The sequence below is a fragment of the Tinamus guttatus genome, unplaced genomic scaffold (assembly GCF_059628265.1).
Source record: "Tinamus guttatus ecotype Peru unplaced genomic scaffold, ASM5962826v1 Tinamus_guttatus_pri_ptg000240l, whole genome shotgun sequence".
Taxonomy (NCBI): domain Eukaryota; kingdom Metazoa; phylum Chordata; class Aves; order Tinamiformes; family Tinamidae; genus Tinamus; species Tinamus guttatus.
In genome coordinates this window covers 442,663-462,496 of record NW_028288774.1, presented here as the reverse complement: position 1 = coordinate 462,496, position 19,834 = coordinate 442,663, and the positions used below count along the sequence as shown (strand labels likewise).

At 39.1% G+C, this 19,834-nt stretch overlaps 1 protein-coding gene across 1 annotated transcript; it reads left to right on the top strand.

Annotated features, from left to right (window-relative positions):
• Positions 1–7,190: 7,190 nt before the first annotated feature.
• On the top strand, positions 7,191–19,253 carry LOC104579609 (astacin-like metalloendopeptidase). Its single transcript, XM_088525931.1, has 13 exons — positions 7,191–7,399; positions 7,639–7,663; positions 10,195–10,211; positions 10,965–10,995; positions 11,667–11,738; positions 12,744–12,884; positions 13,532–13,649; positions 14,336–14,514; positions 14,639–14,723; positions 15,404–15,531; positions 16,584–16,699; positions 17,132–17,357; positions 18,971–19,253. Exons 1-13 carry the CDS (start codon positions 7,331–7,333, stop codon positions 19,003–19,005), a joined length of 1,242 nt encoding a protein of 413 aa, XP_088382057.1. The 5' UTR covers positions 7,191–7,330; the 3' UTR covers positions 19,006–19,253.
• The last annotated feature ends 581 nt before the right edge of the window (positions 19,254–19,834 follow it).

Here is a 19,834-nt window from a genome sequence, read left to right as displayed (position 1 = left end):
TAGACATGAAATCACAGATAGGCATTTCCCCCCTCTAGCTTGGGATCCCATGGCAGCCTCTTTAATTTATTTCAACTGCAGCTTCATTAAGGAAAGTATCTCCTTGATATATTTACCAGCGTATCAACAGCAGAGCTGGTAAGGGCTTCAAAAATTATAATTGTAGATAATTTGGCAATGTCCCTTTAATGTGTTCTGGAACTAATGCTAGAATCACTGCACATGAGTCGAAAACACAGGCTGCCCTGGAAGCCTTTTTTTTTTTTTTTTTTTTTTTTTAATGTGATCACAGATATAAGCAAAGGTTAAGGTAGCTGCAATTTCCCTAGGAAACACCACAGATAATATTGCTCATGATTCAGGTAACAGCCATCCTCTGTCCTTGACTAAGTTCCTCTTTCTTGAGGGGATGAAGAACACAGTGGACTGGCAGTCACCTATTTTGGGATTCTCACAGGCTCCATGTGGGCTGTGATTCCTGGATGATCATCAAACCTTGAACAAACCATTAGCTGGGGGTAAGAGGCATGTGAGCACATGTGTGTGCACCTTCAGCTTTCTCCTGTCAAAAAGGGGAAAAAAATCTTACTTCTTTCTCAGTTGAGAGTGCTGGAATGATAGATCCATAAAAGTTTATGGAGCATTTGGACATGATGATGCAGGAGCATCATCCCTGAAAAATAAAGGGAGGCAATTTTTCACTCCTTGTGAAACAAGACATCAGTAACTGAAATAGGAGGAAGGGATTTTTCTGTGACAGACAACATGGTTGAATGTTGGCTTCTAATTGTAGGCTTTAAAGCATGCATTATTTTCTTGTAAAAGCAAAAATTCAGTAACAAGGGGTAATAACGATGACTAGTCCAGACTGAAGCAGAGCTGTTCAAACCACCGCAGGGCCCCTCTGCCAACACTGGCCAGAGAATGCCTTTGGATTCCCACCTTTCTTTCCCTACATGCTAAAGCTTCGTCCATGCTCATCCATCCTAATTTCAGCAAACCTGCTATTCCAGTTATTTTTCCTGTTCTCGCCAGCTCTGCCGTGGCACCTCCATCTTAGGGGCTGGCAGGCCCTGTTGTTCCAGTCTGGGCCCCCCAGGCCCTCAGGCCTGATCAGTGGCCCCTGGTCCAGCCATCTGAAACCCACTTTTTATTACTAATGGCTTTACAGCAGACAATGAACAAAACAATTTTTCTGGCTTTCCTTACGTCATTCCAGGAACCCACCCAACATATTTGATGGTCAAAGCCATCAAAAGCTGTCAAAGAACTACTGTTTCTTGTCTTTGGGCAAATATTCTCTTTGGCTAAAGACTCAGAGCAATAAGAAGACCCTTTGGCATTTAGTAGTTTAAAGTTTATTGTCAGACAGTCTTTCAAAAGAGGCATTTAGTCTGTCTGGATAGCAGCTCTCATAAGACAGGGACTGTGAAAGCTAGATTTTAACTTTCCTCAAATATTATGTTTTGACTCTACGTTTCATCTGGATTCTGTTCACTTTACTAGAGCTCCTGTTGTTTTTTTTTTGTGCCTGAGCTCATCTTCCCACCTGCCTGCAAAACTGGGGAGAGCACTACTAGGATGTCAAGCCCTGCTGTGATGAAAGCCGGATATTTCTCTGGGGATCCAAATGAAGTCAGTAGTAGGGTAAGATGTCCAAACTTACCCAGGAGGCATGAAGGACCTACAAATTATACTCCCAAAGAGGAAGCTAAGCAATATGCTAACCTTATAAATGGACTAATTCACTGTGAGGTTCGTATTGATAAGAACATTGAGAAAAATATAGTAAGACCAAAACCACCCTCTCATATTTAGATTCCCACCAAAAACCCCCAAATCCTAGAGAGAGAGACATTCAGAGAGCCACTAAGTGAGGCAAAAGCAAAAGTACTAGACTGTATTCGACAGTCTTTCTGTTGAGGTAAAAAGAAAACAAAAATATAGATCAACATCTGATGCTGGTGATAGTGCATAGGAAGATATTTGTCCAAGGTTGAGACAATCATCGGGATTTGCAGTGATCTCTATCTGGCAGATCTTTGTAAAGCCAGAGACGTTTTTTACTGATGGCACACACAATCAATTCCCATTCATCTAAGAGGTAAACAAAACCCACAATTCAATTCAATTCCCACAGTTAAATAATCAAAGAAGTATTCACAGAAGCAATTTTTGTGGAACAATTAATGTGATTAAAACTAAGAAGAGTCCAGAAAATGAAAGAAAGCAGGGACGCTGGCTGACATTGCACAATCTGTCACAAGGAGACCAGACAGAAGACCTCCCCAATGTTATACGTGTGCTGCTCAGTGATGGCATGTCTACTTTCAGAGGACAGAGACCAAAGATACCCTCAGGCACTGCTGTAAAAGCTCTCACCTTAACCCATCACATGGATTCCTTTGCAATCAGCCTAACATTGTTCTGCAGGTTGAAAACATCATGTAAAACCTTTGATCCGTCCTTTCCCCACCTAAGGGCAGCAGACAAATCAGATGGCTTCTCCTGATAGCAGACAGGAATTTTTTGTTTCTTTCAAGACAATCAGAAGTTCATTACTAGAGTTGTCCAAATTAAAGTTCCAGTTTGATCACCTCCATTTCCCCTCTCCCAGTAATTTTTGGATCATACAGCAAGTGGTAATTTGAAGTGGTAGTTTAATTGCTAAATTATATTTAGCTAAATTTGGTCTTGGAAACTAATTTTGAAATGAAAAATTTTCTTATTTAGCCATTCAAGTTATGTTTTGACTTTTTCAAATCGTTTCAAGTTTTTCAGCTAGGCTTTTCTTTTCTTTTCTTTTCTTTTCTTTTCTTTTCTTTTCTTTTCTTTTCTTTTCTTTTCTTTTCTTTTCTTTTCTTTTCTTTTCTTTTCTTTTCAACAAATAATCACCAAAAATATTCATTTTCTTGATTGTTGCTCATTTTCTGATGACAGACTGAGGATTTGGTTCATTGTCACTGTCAGTTAAATACAAAAGCATCTAACAAATGACAAGTAACAGTTCATCATTATGCTGAAATTCTCTTACAGAAGCACTGCTAGAACTATGGTTGGAGCTAATCGTTAATACTATGGATGATGTGTAAATGGCCTGATAAGGAATCTGCTGAAACAGCATTGGGAATCCTTGCACGTGCTGTTAACAAGGATATGGAAGTATTCCAGGAGCTCTCAAAAAATGGAAACAAAGACTCAAAACCAAACTGGAATCAGGTTGAGGAACTCCAGATCTTTTCTGGGAGACAGAACCCAAAGGAGTGAGGAGAGGGACAAAGGGACATGAAAGAACAGCTAAACCTTTCAATCCACCAGGTATATTCTTGGGTGTGCGAAAACAGCTTTTAAGAGCACTTTGCCTTATCTAAACTTGTCTTTTATAACAATGTCTTCTACACAAGGACTTGAAATCTATGCCAGCTACCTAGGAAACCCTCAGAAGCTGCCAGGGCTCCAATAATAGTTTTAACCAACTTTACTTTAAGTAAAGACTGACATGAATTCCCCTCAATTTATTCACTCCCCATCACTCCATTACCAAAGAGCTATGGGCAATTTGGAAGGAATTCAAAGACCATCAAATGTGGTTGTTGGAACAGAAGAGGTGAATTATAAAAAAGACTAAAGGTCTGAAAGCTTTAAGCCAGACTAGAACAAAACTCTGTGAGGACTGATTTATATCAAAAAACTCTCTATCTGATCAATAAAGACACCAAAGAAAATGCTAATTCTGTGTGATAGCATTTCACAGCAGCAGGAACTAGCGCAAAAGAAACTAAGAAGCATCAAAACAGAAACATTGCAGGAAGCAGATATACTGGTCAGAAGATTTAGATTCAGAATAAATGAACCACAGCTGAACGGAAACCAGAATTCCTGTTCCAAATAGAAGTATCCACAATACTGAAATGGTACACAAAACAGACATTCCTGAGAAATGATATTGAACAGTTGTTTTTAAAATAATATATTCTTGGTCCAGACATTATCATTAACCCCAAATTACATATGCAATAGCATGTCATTTAATTGCATAATGCCAAGACAAAACAATTTGTTCTGGGTTGTAAACATACCATTGATCCAATTGGTTGGTTCTGATAAGGCCAGATGTTTTTAAAACTTTTAAGACTTTTAATGATTCGCCATGATGTGGGTATGATACATAATCTCCATAAGCTGTGTGAATGTATATGTTTTTATTAAACATGTATTATTTCTTCTTATTTTTTCCTATAGTAAGTTAGCAGTGACTTGATATAAAAAACAATATATATATATTTTGCAACCAAGTCTTGAAAGTATAAACTATATTTTGGGGAGCTGTTTACAATGAAATACTCCAACAAGAACCTATTTATTTTTTATGATAGTTTATTTCATAATAATGATGTAATGTATGCCTAAATGATATAGTATTGAGCAAAGTGTAAAAGATGGCTATAGAAGTGTTGTAACTTCTATACATCAACTGTTTTAGTTTTGTATATAGATATTTTAAAGTGAATTCCCTTATGCAACAGAAACTAAAATGTTTTATTTTATTGTTATATCTACAAAGTCTTTTATTTTTTATGCACACAAGTTTCTCCAAAATAGGCTCTCAGGCACAACTCCAAGTTTTGCAATTTTTGGAGGGGAATAATACTATTCTTGCTGACAGATTTCCTTCAGATAAGACACTTTCCAGACATTTATTGACATTGTATTATTATTTTTGCCCACCTATCAAATCTTTCTCACTTTTGCAAAGTATCTAGTGTCCCTACTGTCTTCTAGAAACAGGAACGTGGACAGGATAACTTGAGTTTTGACAAAATTCCCTGCATGCTTTTCTTCTACACATATGAACGCACCTCTTCATTGTGAAGCTCTAGCATGATTCATAAAGATTCAAAGGCAATTTCTGTGGCACTTTTTCTGTTGGAGGTACCAGCTCTATTACATCCAGTAACACCATGTCCTATTCTTCCAATTTGTGGGAAAATTAGGTACATTTTTGATTAATGAGAACAGGAATACTGGCAATCCCTCCCCCACTGAATACCACACTTGGGGAAACAAACAAATATTGAGTATAAATCACAGTCACAAACTAAGTCAATGGTTAGGATTTTCATAACTAGCAATAGTATTAATGTATGTGCGCACACATCCTTGTTCTGCTACGCTATTTGCCAGCTCTAACATTTACAACCATGTTCATGATCAGAACAGCAATCTCCCTTGTCATTGCTAGTGTTAGTATATGGAGAAGGCAGCATGTACCAATCTGTCTCATGAATCATTGAGTATATCCAGCATAAAATGAGCACCATCCTTCTTGGTAGCCCAGTTGCTTTACCCTTTCCTGATCACAGGAGTTAATCAGTTACTCAGGAGGATGTAGTAACTTCCCAATAGGTTCTTCAAAGATGCTAAGGATACTCATGTTTCTAACTTGCTGTTAAAACTTATTGTTTTACTATCTATCTCTGATCCCTCCTTTTGTTCCTTGACTGTTTTTCACTATGGACAGTCCTGTTAGTAATTCCGTATATAAACCTGGCATTATCTTGTGCTTTGTCAGAGATAATTATTTGACTTTTATATATTTTTTTTCTCTCATTTTTAAGGCAAGTAAATTACACACAAGTTCCATTCAGTGGTGTCTTTTTGGTATGTTTTGGCATACCAAGGCATCTTGGAATCAAAGACATCTTCTTTGCCCCTGCGTTGAGTGAGAAGTCTGGGGATCCTTTATAGGACTGCAGATCAGAGCTGCACAACTTTGCTTCAGCACAAGGTAGATTTTCATCTCTGTGAAACCCAAATACGAAGAAAGGTACTTAGCATTGCTTAGTGAAAACATTTGCATGCACTGAGGACACAGTCTCTACAGTAGTGTCTGCTCAATCTTGGTTCTTTCATGGTGACATGTGCTACCCTTCATTTTACTATCTGGTGGTCAGGGCACTTCAGCCACAAGTTGCCAGTACAAAAAGAGAAAAAGTAAAATTCCCCTATGCTGCCCCCTGCGGGGCAGTGAAACTTTCTCTCTGGTCTTAGTCAATAGCCTAAAATAGTGTGTTATTATGAACTTTCATCTGCTAAAATTAAGAGTAATCCCCATCAATGCAATTCAAATTTCCATGAAACTCCTACCTTTGACTGGGGTTGATATGGTGACAAACAGGTAGAAAGCTTTCTGCTCCTCTACTGATCTTTGAATCATTCACCAACTACCACGCATAGTTTCTAATGCTAGATCATTGTAAAATACCTTATTTGCTATGGAAAGATGCAGTAAAAGTGGAAGTTATTATTCTCAGATTTTAAACTTACTGTGAGGGTATCTGAACACTTGCATGGTCTAGAGGCAGAATCTGTATTGTTTGTAATTCAGTTTCCTTCTCCATGAATGGAAAATTGACTCAGACTCAAAACAAAAGTGTACCAGACTACTCATCAGGTACAGTATATTGAGCAAATGGTTCACCAGGCAGTGCTTTGATACTCTGAAAGGCTAAGTTTCAGTGGCTGAAGTTTATTATCTACAAACATGTTTTGTTGTGTCTGCTCACTGCTTCCTACGTCTACTTCCTGGAGCAGTGAGTTCCATTAATCAGTGGACATGTTAATCATTTCCAAAATAAGTAAATGATACTTATGCTGCTATGTCTTTTTTCTCCTCTCTGCCTTCTGTTCACAAAGTCTGCCTGGCCTGCTAGAAATTATGGAATCCCAATAACATCAAGAAACACAAAGGAAGGAACAAAAAATCTGCTTCTCTACCCTTAAGCAGAGATCATGAAGGATGTTTTCTCTAGGCTAAGAAGGGGAAATACAGACCTCACTAAGCACTGCCCTATTATATGTTCCAAAATATGATAATACAGTCACAGCCTTGTGTGCTGTCTGTGACATACAGCAAAAAGACATCAAAACATCTACCACCTGAAATCCCACCAATATAATACTCTGGGAAGCCATCCAGGAACAAGCGCATCCCAGGTGGTATCAGCCGAACACTGAACACTTGAGGAAAGCTCTAGCAAGAAACAAAAAAAGTGCACGGCAGCAGAAATATGAGGCTGATCCAGGTATAGGGAGCAGCATGAATGATACTATGAAGACAAGAGATGCTATAGATCACAGGGACGGCGGGGGATGCCCAGAGGCTAAAGTGACTGTTAGGCTACAAAAAAAGAGTTTGCTTCCTGCTCGGATTCCCATTGGCTAGGCAAGTTTTTCAGCCCTCGTAGAGCAGGCTCTGCTGGTATATTTAGCGTCAGTGCTCCTGCACTAGCAGAGACGACAAGCACTGATCCTCTGTCACAGCTGGAGAATGGATCTGAAGACGTTCCTCATCTTCACTGCATTTCTGCTATACGCCACGCTGGGCTTCCCTATCCAGGTGAGAGCAGTTCCATGAAATCAGGCTCTTTTCTCTATTTGATCTGTCTTTCCTGGAAAGCAGCTGCGGTGTCCCAATTTAATTTTAATTTCCTACAAGACAAATATTAGCAATATAATGCCATGTGCCATAACGCCAGTTTAATAAGTTAGTGCCTCTCTTCGGCCTGATTTTACTGTTATTGCTTCTGCATTTAAGACTTATGGAAAATAATACCTTATACCTATTGATTTTTTCAGGAGAACTATGAGAATAGCACAACAAGTAAGTAGCATTAATACTATATTTTAAAAACAACCAGTAATTGCTGACTGTGAATCAAATTAATTATGTGCATAAATATTAAGTACAACTACAGATATTTGATTGCCAGGAATAATTATGCCATGAAAGTGTACGTATTATAGGTTTAGTGAAATTGTGGCTTTCTGCTTGCAATTTCTAACACACCAGCTGCTTACTGAGACATTTATTTTCTAGAGTTTTATTAAATGCCCAGTTTCCAAAGTCTTTACTGAACAAACATATCTTCTGAAAGAAGGAGAAATTAAGAGATATTAAAAGCAGTGCTTCAGTTTTCAGTGGAGGATAGAAAAAACCTACGTTGGTAGGATTGAAAGTATCATAACAGTGGTGCCCAGAAGGAAGGGGCTGCCTGAGGGGAGATAAGACATTAAGAAGGAAGCTCTCTGTTACTAAGGTTCAGAGAAGTAGAGGTGGTGTAGACAGAGACGGAGAGATTACTATGTAGTAGCTCCCGAAGTGAACGAAGAGCTGGTGAGTGGTGGGGCATTCTTCATGCAGTCACACATAATGGTGCTGCTGGCTGCTGCGAGCCCTATAACTGATACGCGGGGCTGGGAAAGAAGCTGGAGGACAGAGGGCTGAAAGCAGAGCTGCAGCAGTTAAAGCAGCTGCACATAATCAATGTTATACTCTTTGTGATAGATAGACAAAATTTTGGCAGGCCAATTTAAGTGATGTAGAGAAAGATGAGATATCTGAGTCAAAGTTGTGCATTTAAGGATCCCTCCATCCATAATGCTGGGATGTAGAATGTTGAAATGAAGCTTTGCTCTCACTCTGTCACAAAATGTAGAAAAATGTGAAAGTTGTTCAAAGGCAATGAAAGATACAGAATTAAATTTCGTCAACAGATGTTACATAAATATAAAATATCATGTTAATGTGTGAGTGACTTTAGTTCAGAGTATGTGAAGGCACTGACTCTCAGGCTTTTTGAAGGAGGCCATGTTCTTGACTTGTTACTGGACTGAATGTAGATGTGTTTCATACCTTTTGGCCATGGTTTGTCAGATTTAGATGTGCTTGTACAGGTTGAAAAATCAAATTTTATTAAGACATTTTGACTTCCAATAGTGTGCGGGTGTTACCAAAAGACTTTGCTACTCATTTGCTCCCTTGTGCCAGTTGTTACAACTGTAACTGTGAAAGGAATATCTGGTATCACAGAAAGATTTGCAATGTGCTGGGGCAGAAAATGATTAGAAAAGTCAAAAAGAGCAACTGAACAGTTTTCTCACAACATAAAACAGAGGAGGTCTTTGAAGAAGGTCAATGGAAATAAATCTAGGTAGACGTTAACTACAGCAAGAATCTGTCAGGTCAGCAATAAAGTACTGTGAAGGGGAAAAGGCATTGGGATTTGGTTGACATTTTCAGAACAAGCAAGGGACTAATGAAAACTGATGAGACCTTCTTTTGTGCTGTCTTTTATGATATGGAAGCAAAGGGAAGCTTCGACATTACTGCTTAGTAGATTTAAAGCCAACACAGTGGCATAATCCTTTGAGTTCAGAGTTGTAGTTGCTCGAACCCCAGTTTGCAGGATTAGTGAGATAAACATATATAATGAATTTGAATTGATCCTTTTTATTATTATTATTAATCATTGTTGTGCCTTTTGAGACATTTTCAGTATTTACAGTGCAAGGAAAATTTGATCTGTATTTTAAAAAATGTATCATGCCATAAGTGCACAGAATTAGGCCCATGGCTGATGCTTTCTATTATGTCTCACACGAGCTTTACAAAAGTGTCAGGAGGCTCCAATTTTCTAGAAAGCTCAAGCCTAATTTTCACTGACTTGACCAATCAATAATCTTTCCTCTTGTGTGCATGGATTCTGAATTCAGTCCAACTATTTCAAAAATATGCTTCCCTGCAGAAATTTTTAGATGGCATGGACCTCTGATGCAGCTGCTGGGAACTGATTTAACTTTTCTGTAATGAACTGTCATGACAATGGAGTTTCATTGTCATGTAACTGAAATAAGAGTCTGTAAAGGCAGTTCTAAAGCCTCTTTGGCTCAATACAAACAACAAGAAATAAAATGCTTAAATTTTGACATGAAAGATTGCACTTACAAACTGACAAACTTGAATGAACTTTACTCTTCAGCGCTGTGAAACCAGAGATGACTGTTGAGCTGGTTAGCCTGCATGTGTGCCTGTGCAATCCAGGAACAAAGCAAACTTTTGTCCCTAAATTCTTTCCACACTACAACTGATAAAATGCTTTGCTGATTCTAAGATGGTAAATAACCAGGATTCTGTCCTTGCACACAAACTACCAGAAATTCTGATAACTGTTGATCTAAGTATGAATTCAATTCCTGTACCTAGTTAGCATGCCCTGCTCCCTCTTCAAGCAAGGGGCCCTACCAAAGGCATCCCCGTGGCTGAGGAGGCCTGAATTGCTGAATAGTGTGAAGCTGTATTTCAGAATCTAATCTGCCTCTTTTGCTTGTCTTTTTCTTCCTTGCTTTCTGCAGCAACAGAACCTACTGAGGTAAGGACAGCTCAAGTCAGCTGTTTCGTTCACTTGGGGTCCTGGTTGCTTGGGGTCTTAGCATTGTGAAAAGTGAGGTTGGGGCCCATCTACTTTGCCCTTAGCTCCATTACTGAAAAAAGTTTCTCTCACCTTTAGTTCTCAGACTAAAGGTGTAAGAATATGCAATTTCCATTATTATTTCTTTTATTATCCCATATTGTACAGTCTGGGAAGATTTTGTCTTGTCTGGAGTCGTATAGAAAAGTTTAAACTCTTAGCTTTATGAAAGGCAAGAGCAGAATGACAATCTATTTTGTTATATGCATGGCCCCCACAAATGGGTATCCCTGTAACCTCCATTTCCCTGTATGGTGGTACATGATCCAGCTGTATGCTGAGGTGATACTGGGGGGATTTCATTGGCTATTTCAACAGCCTTGTATTCATACCAGGGACATAAACACAGCTAGAAGACTGAAACCTAGATCATGCTTCAAACTGCATTTCCTGAGTCATCTGTACTGACTTCCTTTAGAATATCCTTATTTGCCAACAGTTTTCAAAGAAAAGTATAAGCTAAACCATAGTATTTTTTAAATTTTTTTATTCATGTTAAAGCAAACAAGAGCTTAGGTCTGTAATGATTAAGGATACTTAACCATGGAAGCCTGGACACTTATGATCCCATCATACCCTCTTTGCATGTTATATTATTTGATATTTATATTATAACACAAATTACGGTATTATAATAATGCATCCTCCTTGCAGGTTACTGTAACTACAGAAGAGGATATCTATGGTATGTATGATTCCAACTAAATTTAAGTATTTGCCCTTATTTAAGTCACTTCAAGACCCGTGGCATAATATTTGGATTCATGGATTCAACTGAGTTCTACTTTGTGTAAGGCCTCAGAGTACCTGATGCTGGGATTAACTGGTTCATGGAGCTCTGGTTTCGTTGGTTTCAATGGTTTTCAAAGGGTCATGGCATCCAGCATTAAGCACCAGGACAACTATCTGTCTGTTTTTACTCCAGGTGTCTTATGTTGGGGGTTCAAGCATGCAGAAGGGAAGCTGTTGCTATCTCAGGGTATGGAGGGTTCCTAGAGACAAAAAGAAATTGCCAGCTGGCCTCTTGAGACAGAAGAACAAGACCTGTAATAGCCAAATGTCCAGCCCTAAAAATGCAGTGATTAAAAATGAGAGAGGGTGAGGAAGAGAAAGGCTTTTGGGACTAGATTAATGCCAAAATATCACAGCTGTTGGTAGGTTCACAAGACTGCTCCTGAGTAAGCACATACATGACTTAATGTCATGCCAACCCATAAATATGTTGTGCAAGTTTCATGTGTACCATTGTAATCAAGACCAGATTTAAGGGGATCCCTGGAAGCTCATCTGGGTAAAAAAATTTGAATTTCTATTTTCTTTGGAATGAGAAAGTGACATTCTTCCATCTCTGTGCAGAATCCCATCCGACTGCAGAGACAGACTCCGAGGAAGAAGTTATTTTTAACAGAATTCTGAAAGTTAACAAAGGTAACATCACCAAAGCCCTGCTTATTCTGCCTCTTATCTTTTATTCCTTCTTGGTGGGAGGACCAATTTCTTCCTACAGGCTATAAAAATATTTTCTTTAATGCATCTACACATAAAATCCACTCAAAGACAGGCCACAGGAACTATTTCATCTAGGCGGTTTACTGAAGCCCCAGGGCATCTCAGATTTATTGTGTTGATACTGAAGATGATCTGGAAGAAGCTGAATTAGGCAGGCAGCTTCTTCAGTTTTAATTCAGCAGTCTTAGTACTTCTTTGGCTTCAAAAAGAGACTATGGAATATTTGTATGTTTATTATTTAATTGCCTTTTTTTTTTTCCTTGAATGCAAGTAGCACTGGAGCAGTCATCACATGGCATTTTAATGTGGACTCCTAAATTTAAGCTATCATTAATACCAAGCTTCCAGTTTCAGACCTCTCCTTGGCCTGTCCTTGAATCTTACAAATATTTTGGTCCCTTTCTATCAACTTGTCTTTGTCACCTTTTCTCTTCAGCAGTAACAGAATTTGCTTTCCTCCTGTTAGTAGAAACAGACACCAAATATTCCAACAGTTTTCTATAGATCCCCTTTTAATTATGTACCTCTGCACTCTTGCCTCTTGATTTTCCTTATTGTCATCTCCCATCTTTGATCAACACCCCTCCTGAGCAGATATTCAATGGCATTCACTCAGTGTTGCACGACGAATGAAGAAGCTCAACCAATATACAGCATCTCATTCTCCTGCACCTGCTTTCAGCCCTTGTCTGTCTTGCCTAAACCCTACCTAAAAGAGGTGGAGATGGAGCCTCCCACTTTTCTCTGATCTTAGGATGCAGCAGTGAAGAAGGTAGGGGAGCAATATCCATTTAACCCAATAGACTGTTTCTGGCTCTGACCAGCAGCAGATGCTTAGGCAAAAATATAAAAACAGGACAAATAGAGGTGACAAATTGGCATATCCATGGCTTAGGCACATCTGCACTTTTCTTTCTTACACAGACAGCTCTCAGCTCTTGCAGGAAGGTGACATAGTTCCACAAAGGAGCCGCAGTGCCATCAACTGTCGAAATCGCCATTGCAATTGGCCCCAGTCCAATGATGGGATTGTCCGTGTTCCTTATGTTTTGGATTCTACTTATGGTAGGTATACATTCTCATGATTTTTTATGATTATGATTTTTGTAAAGAATTTTTTCCAGTAGCCTTAAGCTAGAAAGCTACTTCCAGTAGCTGCACAAACAGTTGATAAAAACTGTATTGCATAGGCAAATTGTTAATTACTAAGGTCTGAATAATAATTTTTTTAAAAAAACATAAAATTTCTTGGAGAGAAATGTATCCATAATGTTTTGGATCTGGTTTCTTGGAGGCAACAGTGGTCCTTCCCTCTAACGGTATCTTCTAGAATATCTGCCTTTATGAGATTCACACCTATTGCATGTGGTTTGAATGGACTGGTTTTTGTCAGTAAAAGAGCTTCTCATAGCCATAGCTGTCACCAAGTGGACAATGTGCAGCTATATCAGCAACCTCTGAAATAATTTAAGACAAGTAGTTCAGAAAACAGAATCTTATCTGAATTGGTCCTGGACAAAGTCATGGACAGAGAGAGCCTTGTACCAGACTATTTATATTGCAAATGAAATTCACTACTGAGCAAAAAACCTTGAAGAGACTAGACTCTTGTTTCTGTTCCCCACTTACACGTTTTTGAGCATACATGAGATTTAATGCCACAAGTCATTGTTCTTATGCGACCCCCAAATTATCCCCCTTTTTGTCCCCAGAGGAGCATCACATAAAGGCAATTCATGATGCCATGGCAGAATTTGAAACACTGACTTGTATTAATTTTGTGAAGCGCAAGACAGAACGTGACTATCTCAACATTAGATCTGCTGATGGGTGAGTTGAATAAGTAAATGTGTTTTTTCTATATTGGTTTTCATGACTTCACTACTCTCATCTTGTGTGATCCTAGAGAGGAGAGAGAAGTGGATTTAGACAAGTAACTTTATGCTTTATCAGGGTGCAAAGCATCCTGCTGGGGATCAAACAGTTACATTAGGGACTCACCAAAGGAACTGAAGTGACTCACAGCTCATGGGAAACCAGCAGTAAGGCAGAAAGAATATCCTTAGCTCATGCTTGCTGTGCAGTATAATTCACATTTAGCACAACATATAACAGCCTATTGTGGTTTTAATTTGCACAGGAGGCATCAATTTCAACTTAGGATGAGCAGTTCTCTGAATCAGGCATAGCTTTAGATGTCAAGGTCAGAATTAGAGCTTTTGATAGACTTTGCTTAGTTTAAAAGTGCCATTCAGGTTAGTTCTATAAATGATAGCAGATTCAGTAATTTGAGAAAAATGTTTAGTTTTAAGGAGTTAACATCACTGTGTACCGAAGGCTAGCATGAAGGAATCTCCATGCTATCGAAGGATTTCTAAGGAGACTTAGTGATGTGCATTATGTTTGTTGATTTTCTACATCATAGTCAGTTTTGCCCTTCTGTGGACTGTGATCACTACAGACTACAAACAAAAATCCATGTGTCTTTTCTCATTGATGTTCCATGTCTTTCCCAGTTGCTGGTCCAACTATGGAAAAGTAGGAGGTGGACAGACTGTCTCTGTGATGAAAGGAGGCTGCATGTGGAAAGGAATAATTCAACATGAGCTGGACCATGCCCTGGGTTTTTTGCATGAGCATTCTCGAAGTGACAGGGATAAATATGTAAAGATCATGTGGGAGTACATCAGCATGGGTAAGTACCTTTGAACCTCCTCAATGTATAGGACGTATCTACTGTCCTCTATTGTTCCCAGCTGTTCCTTCTTTGAGAGGATGTGGATAAAAATATGCTTTAAATATGATATCATATATTACAGCTGACAGAGCAGACTTCAGGAAATTTGAAAACTCCAATAACCTGGGTCTTCCATATGACTATTCCTCAGTAATGCACTATGGCCCGTAAGTAACATTATGGCAATGCCTCCATGGAATTGAAATCTTGCATTAGAATTAGCTTCCATAATAACTCTATTCTATTAGCTTCCTCATTTCCATGAGAAAAACATTGTGAGTCAGTTCAAACAAAGCATTCCCCAAGATTGCTATATTATTATTTAGCTTTCCATTAAGCTTTCCATTTTCTATTTTAAGTGTTCTGCAAAACTGACCTACCCCTTCCATAATTTCTGCAGATCTTTCCAGGACTTAAAAATCTCTAACTTCTGTGACAACAAGGCTATTACTCCCCCCAAATTTTTGAGCATAGGTAGGGCTTGGAGGGTTAAAGAAAAGCTGTCTTTAATAAATTCTCAAGAATAATAGCAGACAAACATGACTGAAGAACTGTATCATAAACTTAGCACTGCAAACACCATGGTTTGGAGGCACTCTTGTATCACAGGGCAGCAAGCAGACAGTTTGCTTTGAAGCTTCTATTTCGCATGTACAAGAGACATCTGCATTCCCATTTTCTGGAATATGCATTAAGATTTGGCCAGAAGAACAACTGATCTGTCGGACAGAATCTAAACAACTTATGTGCAATTGCTCTGCTCACTGTAAAGCAAGTAGATTATGCCATTAAATTTTGGAAAAAGTAATTTTCCTTAGAGGACCTTAAATTTTCCATGTTTTTGCAGACACACATTCACTAATACCACTGGCAAGGCAACTATTGTACCAATTCCTGATGCATCTGTACATATTGGACAGAGGCAGGGACTGAGTAACTTGGATGTGGCCAAAATCAACAAGCTCTACAACTGTAGTAAGTACTTCAAAGCTATCCCTTCATCTTCTATTCAGATCTTCCATGGAGGTGTGCAGGCAGCTATGCAGAGGCAGATGTCTCTCATAGATTGTGAGTCTACTCTTTTAGGTCCATGGTACCCATTAGGGTCATTTCAGGGGGTAATACGAAGGTGAAGCTGGAGACACACTGTGATAATCTGTGTCCAGAAAATAAAACACATTCATTGTTGGTGAAAATAGGTGCAATTCCACTGGCCTGACTGGCTTCTCTGTTGTTTGCTTCACTGGAGTCACTGGGTTTCTTAGAGCTTAAGAGGCAACTAAAAAACCCACAGAGTCAGACATCTCAGTCCCTTACTGCGGGCCTTACTGCGGGCCAAACCAAAATAGCTATAGGTTCCTCTGAACTGGAGCAGTTTCAAGATGCCTTTCCCAGATCTAGCCTAACAGTTTTCAAATGTTTAAGCAATCATTCTAAATGTGTTTAAATTTTCCACTCCTTAAACTTCTGCTAGAAGAAATTCTTCCATAAAAACAAAGAAATTTGTTCAGTCAAAGGGAATTTTTTTTTCCCTTGCACAGAGAAGAGGCCTTTTTCCCTTGCACAGATAAAAGGCCAAATCCTCTTTGCAAGCTCATAATTTAACTTATGCAGTCATAATATTTTTGTTTGATTCTTCTAGCAGAAGTTGATTTCTCTATCCCAGTGGAAAACCATATGTCTACTGAACAGTTGCAGTGAAGTAAAAACTCTCACACTATTTTTAGATTGAAAGGGAAGAGTAGAAAGAGTACTTCAACTTGACAATCCTTGCTGTACTGTGGAATTACCAAAAAAGCTAATGCTTTTTCCATGTGCTACTTCACCGTCCATTTTGATGCAGACACTTAGGATTACATGAAAATTAGTACATGCTTCTTAATTTTTAACCAAGACATGCAAATACCCTGAAATGAATGCTGTCAGATCAGAAAGTCAAGACTACTACATTCTGAAGAGAGCACAGCTGTAGATGAGCGGAAATATCTTTAAGTTTGGTGCTGAGGCAAATATTGTTTCTCTCTTAGGTCGCTGCAGCACTATTCTTGATTCAGCAACTGGGTCACTGAAATCTGCCAATCACCCAAGAAATTACTCAGATAACACAAATTGTGTCTGGCTCATCCGAACCCGATCCAGAAAGGTAATCATAGGTTAATAATGGTCTTGGACTGTGGCTGAACTGATGTGTTTCTTTGTTAAGTGATTTGCACTGTATCTGCACACCAGTTACCAGATCTTTTTAATGAGAGAAATTTTAGACTAGTATCTATTTCTTCTTCATGTCCTTAAGCCAGGTATGGGCAAAGACAACTGCACAGTTGCAATTCTGAAAAGCCTCCATACGTTGAGCTTCAGGTTTGCAAAATCAAGACAAAGCAGTCTGAGCATGGGAGCGTTCAGTCACAGGCCCATTATATCTGAACCCTGCAAATTCAGGGGATGAGAGGCAAGGATGGGTAAGCAGTTCCAATTCTGACTTAGTTACAGCTTGGAATCTGTGTGTTTTAAAGGACACTCCATGAAAGAAGTCATAGGCATGTATATTGAAGGCTTGTTTCCTCTTCTCTTACAGATTTCCCTGCACTTTCAAGCCTTTGACCTGCAGACAACCAGAGGATGTCGGGGTGATTATGTTAAAGTTTATGACGGAGCCAGCAAATCTTCTGCAGTTCTACTGGACAAAACCTGTGGATCAAAGATACCAAATGACATAGTTGCTTCTGGCAATCTTATGCTCATAGAGTTTGTCACTGATGGTGTTGATACAGCTTCTGGTTTCCAAGCCATCTTTACTTCTGGTAGGTCTGAGAAAAGGGAGAATGTCAGAGAAAGAAATGACAATCTATATCAAAACAACATGTGTTCTACCTTCCTCTTTGCATATGATTTCATAGAATCATAGAATCATAGAATGCTTAAGGTTGGAAGAGACCTCTAGAGGTCATCTAGTCCAACCCCCCTGCACACGCAGGGTCACCTAAAGCATGTGGCACAGGACTGCGTCCAAGCGGGTTTGGAAGATCTCCAGAGAAGGAGACTCCACAACCTCTCTGGGCAGCCTGTTCCAGTGCTCTGTCACCCTCACTGTTAAGAAATTTTTCCTTAAATTCATGTGGAACTTTTGGTGTTTCAGTTTGTGGCCATTACCTCTAGTTCTGTCAGTGGCCACCAGTGAAAAGAGACCAGCACGATCCTCCTCACTGCCTCCCTTGAGGTACTTATAGACACTGATTAGATCCCCTCTCAGCCTTCTCTTCTCCAGGCTGAACAGGTCCAGCTCCTTCAGTCTCTCCTCATAGGGCAGATGTTCCAGGCCCCTGATCATCCTTGTGGCCCTGCGCTGGACTTTCTCCAGCAGCTCCACATCCCTCTTGTACTGTGGAGCCCAGAACTGGACACAATACTCCAGATCCGGCCTCACCAGGGCTGAGTAGAGGGGCAGGATCACCTCCCTCGACCTGCTGGAGACGCTCTTCTTAACGCACCCCAGGATCCCATATCCTCCAGGATATGATTTGGGAAAAACATTTTTTGAGATGACCTCTAGAAGAGTCATCACTTCCTATCTTAACAGATCAGTCTTGCACTGATGACATTTATTCCTTCCATGGATGGCCATGCTCATCACAAATAGTATCGGCCAGGTGATTCTCAGATTCTGCTGTTTACCTTGCCACTCATGTGCAAGGATATGATCAGTTTAATATTATTGCCAGTGTTAGCAGCACAGTAAATTAGACATTCTTGTATCATAACGTAATGTAACATTTAATTAATAATCATAATGTAACATTTAAATATGTTCCTCTGTAAAATACGCTGTTTTTAATCAGAGAGTTCAGAGGGCAAGAGAGATTTATAGTGAAGCAGATCACCCAGCCACATGACAGGAAGAGAGGCAGCATGTCCACGATCAGATTCCTTGGAATTTATCCACGTTTTCCTGAATTCTATTCAATAATATGAAAACTAAGGCTACAATAATATAATTAACTTACTGAAAAACGTCTGTGAGCATATCAGAAGCCTAAAGGAAGTATGCAGTTATTCAGCTTGGCTTAGTAAGAAAGAAAGATCAGCTAAGTCAGATCAGCTAAGTCACCTCACCTTGAATTTGCCATGGGCTAAGAACACGCACAAGGAGAATTTGTGTAGATCCACTGAAATACAGTAAGTTATGGTTCATCAAAACCATAACAGCGATATTCCACTGCATCAGTGTAATACCTATTTCTATAAATGGTAGGTATAAAGGGAAGAAAAATAAGAAAACTGCCCATGCCAGTGATTTGTAATCTACTGCAAAATGATCCCAGTTGTCAAAGTGTGATTTAATGATCACATGTTTCAAAGATGATACTGTTTGTTCAGACAGCATTGCAAGCTAAATAATCTCTCATTTTTCTTACAGTAAGGGTGCAAAGAAAACCAAACAGACACATCTGACTTAACGGAGAAGAGCCTATTCTGTGAATATTGAAATTATGCTTTTCCTGCTTTGCTCCTGTCGTGGCTTGGATCAATATGAAATTCAATTCTATTTTGAATCGAAGTCTACAACTTACAAAGAAAGTTTACTTCCCAAGCCATATAAATGTATGAATTCTGTACGTCCTGTGTGCCCCCTTTCATCTACACATTTAAGTTATTACCTCTTTCTATTTAACAATTTAATAAAAGCTTCATATAAAAAAGTGTTTCCATTTCTCTTTTCCAATAGCCCCTTCCAGCTATACACATTATGCCATTATACTTTTTACCTCTCTTCATTCAGCCATAAGTGTATCTCTTAAGCACATCATGTATCTTTGTCATGGGTTTAGTTATTTGGCTAAAGATACCAGCTCCAAAACTCATAATTTCATGTTATATTCTTCAGAATCCTGAGCATGAAAAGGAGATCCTAAATACAGCCTCTTTTCCAAGCCTAACTTTTAAGCTTCCAAAAATGATAACCCCCTTAATGATACTATTATATCTGTAAACCACAAGAAAGATGGACATGACAGACAAAAGTACTGCCAAAAAGGAGTGGTACTTCTTACTGTAGTTTTCTATGTGCGAGTCAGGGGCCAGCTAAAGTGCTTTTTATTCATAAGGCATTTATTAGAACTAGAGACTGTTGCAAGAATTCATGTTTACTTTCTGGCCTGGCAAAAGATTTCTTCCCTGGCCAGAAGCTAAGCACTCCTTTTTTTCTTACTTGCAGTTAAAGAAACTTTACATTGTAGATGGCTTCTTCATTCACAGTGATAAATGGCTGTGCTAATGCTTC